This window comes from Myotis brandtii, unplaced genomic scaffold (genome assembly GCF_000412655.1).
Source record: "Myotis brandtii unplaced genomic scaffold, ASM41265v1 scaffold494, whole genome shotgun sequence".
Taxonomy (NCBI): Eukaryota; Metazoa; Chordata; class Mammalia; order Chiroptera; family Vespertilionidae; genus Myotis; species Myotis brandtii.
Genome location: NW_005368860.1, coordinates 90,293 through 97,743, shown reverse-complemented (window position 1 = coordinate 97,743; position 7,451 = coordinate 90,293). Strand labels below are relative to the sequence as shown.

At 45.3% G+C, this 7,451-nt stretch overlaps 1 protein-coding gene across 1 annotated transcript; it reads left to right on the top strand.

Annotated features, from left to right (window-relative positions):
• Nucleotides 1–6,575: 6,575 nt before the first annotated feature.
• LOC102261909 (DNA-directed RNA polymerase III subunit RPC10) lies at nucleotides 6,576–6,904 on the top strand. Its single transcript, XM_005876645.2, has one exon. The coding sequence runs from the start codon at nucleotides 6,577–6,579 to the stop codon at nucleotides 6,901–6,903; it is 327 nt and encodes a 108-aa protein (XP_005876707.1). The 5' UTR covers nucleotide 6,576; the 3' UTR covers nucleotide 6,904.
• Nucleotides 6,905–7,451: the final 547 nt, after the last annotated feature.

Sequence of the window (7,451 nt, the reverse complement as noted above, 5' to 3'; positions counted from 1 at the left end):
TGGCCTCCGCCCACTGCGGCGGGGGCTCCGGCCACGTGGGGGAAGGGAGTCGGGGCTTCGCTGCTGTGTGGGCCGCTTTCCGAGACTCTAATTAATTCTAAGTGCAGCGTGAAAGGAAACGTGTATTGAGAGGACTGGGAGACACAGCTGAGTCAATCACCGTCATGCAGAGCAAAAGAGAGAAAAGATCTTTAAAGGACACGTGCAGCTGCATAAGCCAGGAGAGCGAGCCTAGAGAAGTGCTGTGAGGAAGAACGCGCGCTGCTTTCAAACGCTTAGTGGATTTAAACTTTTATATATGGATAAAGTGTCTTATGGAAAGCTCGAGGGCCTGCGGACTGAAGGGTCCCAGGTTCAATTCCGGTCAAGGGCACATGCCCGGGTTGCCGGCTCCATCCCCAGTAGGGGGCGTGCAGGAGGCAGCCGATCCATGATTCTCTCTCATCATGGATGTTTCTCCCTCTCCCTTCCTCTCTGAAATCAATAATATATATATGTAATATATATACACACATATCTAATTTTTTTAAAATAATGTTTTCTTTCCATTTGCATACTACTCAGCCATAAAAAAGAAGGAAACCTTATGTTTTGGGACAGCAGAGGTGAACCTGAGAGTATTATGCTAAGTCAAACCTCTCAGAGAAAGATAAATACCATGGGATTTTACTGATATGTGGAATCTAATGAACAAAATAAGTAAACTGAAAAGAAACAGACCTATAAATACAGAGAATAGACTGACAGCTGTCAGGGGAGGGGAGTTTGGGGGCTGTATGAAAAAGGTGATGAAATAAGTGAAGGAACAAACCAAAAAAACAACTCATAGACACAGACAACAGTATGATAATTACCAGAAGGAAAGAGGGATGGGAGGAGAGGAGGTAGGAGGGGAGAAATGGTGACAGGATGAGACTTGACTTTGGTTGGTGAACACACAATTCAATATACAGATGTATTATAGAATTATATGCTTGAAACCTATCTAATTTTATTAACCAATGTCACTACAACAAATTCAACAAAAAGTTAAAAAATAAACTTTAAAGGGAAACAATAACAAAAGAATGTTTTATATAGATTAAGTATTAGTATGAAAATATTTTTAGATATTAAAGAATGTCAATGTAAGGAACGTTAAAACCTGTAGAGAATTTGTAAGTTTATTTGAGCCAAACTATCGACACTTGCCAGGGAGCAAAATCTCAACAGATTGAGAGAATACTCCAGAGACTGGCAGTTTTGCACCTTTTATACAATCAAAATAGAAGACCTAAGTGGGTTACATGAACCCCATTGGTGATAGATTAGGGAGATGAGAGAAAGCAAAACGGGGGTTGGGGGGGGGGCGGTGAGCCTCTGGGATTGGATAAAAAGTAAAATGATAGACATTTACATCCTTTAAGTATGTGGGTGCAGGATAGTTAACAGTCAACAATTAACATGATAACAATAACAATGAAGACACTCATGGTCTCTGGTCTGGTGTGGTAGGTGTGCCCAGAGGGGTCCAGAAAAAGGGAAGTTACCTTGACATTCCAAAGGTATATTATTGTTGATGCAAAAAAATATTAGACAGGCCCAGGCTCTTGGCTCAGTGGTTGAGCATCAACCTATGAACCAGGAGGTCATGGTTCGATTCCCGTCAGGGCACATGCCTGGGTTGTAGGCTCCATCCCCAGGAGGGGGCATGCAGGAGGTAGCCAGTCAATGATTCTCATTCATCATTGATGTTTCTATCTCTCTCTCTCCCTCTCCCTTCCTCTCTGAAATCAATAAGAATGTATTTTTTTAAAAAAACATAAAACATTAGACAGGCTCAGTTAAGGTAAATACTGACTTTTGTCAGGGAAGATTCTAGTCTAAAACGTGACTGCCCACCATGGCCAGCCTTTAGCTAGAAAGTCTTAATGTCAGACCAACCTATTGTAGGTGGTGGGAACTGCACCTGGGATCAGACCAAACCTGGGTTCAGCAACCTTGGTATTCTGGCTAGGAAAGAATTCAGAGCCAAGAACCAAACTGTAAGAGAACATTTATTTGGTAAATCACAGAGGTAGAAAAAGTAATTCGTAGAAGAGGAAAGGAGTTATAGAGGTAAAGGAGGGGCCCTAGGAGCTTGAGAGTGAGGAAGCTAATGGTAACATGCCTGGGGGAAGGACGGAGAAGGGAAAGGGAGAGTGGGGGCACGGAGGGTGCTCCTGGGAGGGAGATCTCATTGGTCCTCCATCCTTAGGGTTTTAAGGATGGAGATTTTAGGGAGGCCCCAGCAGATCTCAATAGAATATTCAGCAGCTTTCCAGGTGTGTCCTTTCAGGGTTGTGGTCTCCACTGATTAATTAGTCAATGCCAGGGCAGGGGGTGATTATTCAATGCAGCCGGTCCTGAAGGCAACTATGGGGTCACCGGTCTGGTTTTGCTGCTTTTTGGGGGCCTAGAGCTGAAATACAACTGAAGTATAGATGTTATCTCTAAGGAAGAAACAGGAGGAGGTGCAAATCTAACTACCAGGAATATGCTAGGAGAAGAACAGTCACCCTGGAGGTGATGGCCCCCCTACAATTGATTGTTGCTAGGCTCCTGGGGCTTTCCATCCTGATGACCTTCTGTACCTGGCCCATAGTCCTTGCTCTGCTCATGTCTGTCTAACTGCCCACCATAAACCTATCTGATTGCTTAGGTCTCCGAATTTGTAAAATCACCGTGCAGGCCTTCTCTGGGCTTGTCAAGTTTAATATGTGACCCCTTTTGATCCAAAAGTACATTATTAAAATAAAAGTTATGACAAGCCGAAACCGGTTTGGCTCAGTGGATAGAGCGTCGGCCTGTGGACTGGGGGGTCCCAGGTTCGATTCTGGTCAAGGGCATGTACCTGGGTTGTGGGCACATCCCCAGTGGGAGATGTGCAGGAGGCGGCTGATTGATGTTTCTCTCTCATCGATGTTTCTAACTCTCTGTCTCCCTTCCTCTCTGTAAAAAATCAATAAAATATATATAAAAAAAAAAGTTATGACAAAATATGGGCATTGACAACTCTGTGTTGAAAAATGATTAAAAAAAATGAACAAAAATTTCAAGGAGCCCTAAGAATTAAACTGACTTATTCATATTTTACTTTTGATATATAAGGGTGTCCCAAAATTCACGCAAGAAGTAATTTTGATAGAAAACACAGGTTTATAATTAAAAATTGTAAATTTTTTATTGATTCATAAAGTATACAGTATAGGGTTATGTATGGAATAGCACATCGGGTAAATGGCCTCCACGGCTTTCCTGGCACATATGCAAAGCCATGGTCTTCATTGGTCTTCATTGTCTCTGCTCCTGGCCCATAATTGGTACTTGGTAATGCTTATCAAATTGAAGGGATTTAAATCAAAGGGCAACAGATATTAGATTCTGATTCAATAAACAAAGTAAAATTAGGCTTTTATTTTTTGTTGTTGTTAATGCTCACGCAAAATTCAAATCTTGCGTGAATTTTGGGACACCCTTTACATAATAATGAAATGATTAAAATCTACATGTAGGTCTAAAAAGTTGTTTCAAAGAGTGCTGGGGTTCTTGTTCCAGCATCAAGAAGGGTTCAGCAATCTGGAGAAGGACTGTGTGAAACTTAATAAAGAGTCCAGAGACGAAGCATAATTTTGAAAGGCATTCGGGGGTCAGAGGAGCCAAGCTAATGAAACTGAGATCTCCTCATCTCAGGACCCCTTGCTTTTTATTAACACAATTTGTCCTAAGGCGAGGCAGAGATATACACATCAAAGGGTCAGGTTTCCTGTTTCGTATACAGAGTCCATTGTTAGAATGGGGAATTGCCTATGGCTGTTCAGGTGTTTGGCCAGTAGGAGGCAATAACATCAACTAGATTAAGATGCCCTGAGCTGTCTGGCAGCAAGCAATCATCCTTTTCAGGTTTGGGGAAATGCCCTTGCCACTTCAGATGATTCAGCCCTTGCTGACATGCTGGAATTGGCTTCCAGCAAAAGAGTATAAAACAAAAATTCTAAGTAATTAGGAAGAATTATGTATTCAAAAAGCAAACATTTTACTTCCTTGGTGTGGACAAAAAGTGGCCACATGCTAACCTGACAAGCTTAAGGAAAGCCTGTGTGGTGGACATGCAAACACAGAGACCTAAAGTAACCACTAAGGATGGTCTGAAATTGTAACTTTTTAACAAAAATCAATTCCTGGCAGATAGTCAATCTTCCCTGACAAAAGTCAATCTTTACCTTAACTAAGTTTGTCTATTGCCTTTTGCATTTATGATGACATTCCCCAGGAATGTCAGGGTAATTCCCCTTTCTCCAGACCTCTCAGGGCACAACCAATGCACCAGGGCAGAAAACCATAAATCCCCTCCTTGTTGTTATCATGTTAATTGTTGACTGTTAACTACTCTGTACCCAGCTCTGTAGAAGATGTATGTATCTATCATGTTACTTTTCATCCAATCCCAGAGGTTTCCCCGATTTGCTTTCTTCCACCTCCCTAATATATCACCAAAGGATTTCAGGTAACCCACTTAGGTCTTCTCTTTTGATTGTAATCCTATATAATAAAAGAGAAACATGCAAATTAACCATCACTCTGTACTCCGCCACACCCACCAGCCAATCAGAGTGACTATGCAAATTAACCTAACAAAGATGGCGGCTAATTTGCAAACACAGACACAGAGTGAAGACTGAAGACGACTGAAGATGGCGGCGGTCACAGAGCTGGAGCGAGCAGGAGGCTTGGGTTACTCCCGGCGACGGAGGAAGCCAAGCTTCCCGCCGGCCCTGGACTCCGCTCAAGGAGTGGCTGGGGGCCTGGTTCGCCCCTGGCCCGCCCTGGGCTCTGCTAAAGGAGGGGCTGGGGGCCTGGGTCACCAGGGATGACCCCGGCTTCCAGCCAGCCCTGGCCTCCGCTCGAGGAGCTGGAAAAAAAAGAAGGGGCTGGGAGCAGCCAGAGCAGAGAAGCCAAGCCTCGCTGCTGTGGCCGGACCAAAGGCCTGGGTCCTGGGTGCCGGAGAAACCAATGCTAGCAGCCAGGGGAAGGAAGGCCTATTGCGTGAATCTTTGTGCAACGGACCACTAGTATATAAAATAAGGTGCAAAACTGACATTCTCTGGAGCATTATCTCAATCTGTTGAGATTTTGATTCCAGGCAATTGTCAACAGTTTAGCTCAAATAAACTCACAAAAATTCTCTATAGGTTTAAATGTTTCTTATGTTGATGTTAGTTTTCACTCTAGCAACACAGTAGAAATGTTGTCATTGTAGATGTAAGAAACATCCAAACCTGTAGAAAATTTTTATGAGTTTACTTGAGCCAAAGTGACAATTGCTGGGAAGCAAAATCTCAACAGATAGAAAACATGCTCCAGGAAGCTGTAGTATTACAATTTATTTTATATTTCAGAATCAAAGAAGAAGACATAAGGGGGTTACGTGAAATCCACTGGTGATAGATTAGGGAGGCAGGAGAAAGCAGCATGGGAAAAGCTCTGAGATTGTGTAAGCAGTGGGGAGCTCTCTCAGAAGAGAGAGGAAGGGAGAGGGAGAGATAGAAACAGTGAGAGAGAATCATTGATCGGCTGCATCCTGCCCCCTACTGGGGATGGAGCCTGCAACCCAGGCATGTGCCCTTGACCAGAATCAAACCTTGGACCCTTTAGTCCGCAGGCTGACACTCTATCCACTGAGCCGCACCAGTTAGGATGGGAGTGGTATTCTTGTAATAGAGAGAGGAAGGGAGAGGGAGAGATAGAAACAGTGAGAGAGAATCATTGATCGGCTGCATCCTGCCCCCTACTGGGGATGGAGCCTGCAACCCAGGCATGTGCCCTTGACCAGAATCAAACCTTGGACCCTTTAGTCCGCAGGCTGACACTCTATCCACTGAGCCGCACCAGTTAGGATGGGAGTGGTATTCTTGTAATGTCACGAGAAAAAAACAAATTCTGAGATTTGCACAGGAGAATGAGTGACATTTATTTGCATGGAGTTAAATCCCTGTGTTTCCAAGTCCCATTTCCCTCCGTCCCACGCCCACCCAAAAAAAGAAGCCCAGCCAGGCCTTCAGTAGGGCTAGGATTAAAGCCATTGCCCAGTTTCTGTTGCATGTTGGAGCACAGTCCAATCCAGCATCATGCTAGGTGAGTTTGTGTCACAGCTGCAGGCCATCAGTTCATTGGGTGTGGGATCAGCAGGGTCATATGTCTGCAGAGGCAACCCAGATAGGAGGAAAAGAGAAACAAGAGAGACACAGGAGTGCCAAGAGCCAAGACAGCAAGCTCCTTTGTCTTAGGGATTACGTATTCCCAAATTTTCACAGGCTTGTAGTGGCCATACCCACTATGACCAATGATAGTCATGGGTTCAATTCCAGTCAAGGGCAGGTACCTTGGTTGCAGGTTCAATTCCCAGCCCACAGTCAGGGCACATACGGGAGGCAATCAATTGATGTCTCTCTCCCACATCAATGTTTCTCTCGGTCTCTCCCCCTCCCTTCCACTCTTTCTAAAAATCAATGGAGGCCAGAGCGGGGTGGGCCACAGGGGCTGCGGGAGCCGGCCTTCATGCTGCTCTTTTGCCAGGGCTGTGGGAATGGGCTCATTGTGGAGGAGGGACAGCCCTGCCACTGTTTTGCCTGCAACACCTGCCCGTATGTGCACAACATCGCTGGTAAGGTAACAAATTGGAAGTATCCAAAGCGGAAAGAAGTGGATGACTTGCTTGGTGGAGCAGCTGCCTGGGAGAACGTGGACTCTACTGCAGAGCCATGTCCCAAATGTGAACATCCCTGTGCCTGTTTCATGCAACTTCAGATCCGCACTGCAGACGAGCCCATGACCACCTTCTACAAGTGCTGCAATGAGCAGTGTGGACCCCGCTGGAAGGACTAGGCAGCTGTGGGCAAACTACGGCCCGCGGGCCGGATCCGGCCTGTTTGAAATGAATAAAACTAAAAAAAAAAAAAAAAGACCGTACCCTTTTATGTTATGATGTTTACTTTGAATTTATATTAGTTCACACAAACACTCCATCCATGCTTTTGTTCCGGCCCTCCGGTCCAGTTTAAGAACCCATTGTGGCCCTCGAGTCAAAAAGTTTGCCCACCCCTGGACTAGAGCCAGGCCGGCTCAGCTGCGTGGCATCTGTTTACCTTATTCCCCAGAGTGGATTCCCAGCTGGGAGCGAGGACTTGTGTCCTGAGGGTCTTTGCTGGCGTTGGTGGAAACAACGCCAGGGTTGTTGGCCAGGGTGTCAGGAAATGGAAAGCCCATCTATTAGTCCAGTGGTCGGCAAACTGCGCCACGGCAAACCGCGGCTCGCGAGCCACATGTGGCTCTTTGGCCCCTTCAGTGTGGCTCTTCCACAAAATACTGGCTCTTCCACAAAATACCGACTTCTGCGCATGGGCCACGAAGTTTCAATCGCACTGTATGTGCGC

Coding starts and splice junctions, on each gene's coding strand:
- LOC102261909 (XM_005876645.2), top strand. CDS start 6,577: ATGCTGCTCTTTTGCCAGGGCTGTGGGAATGGGCTCATTGTGGAGGAG.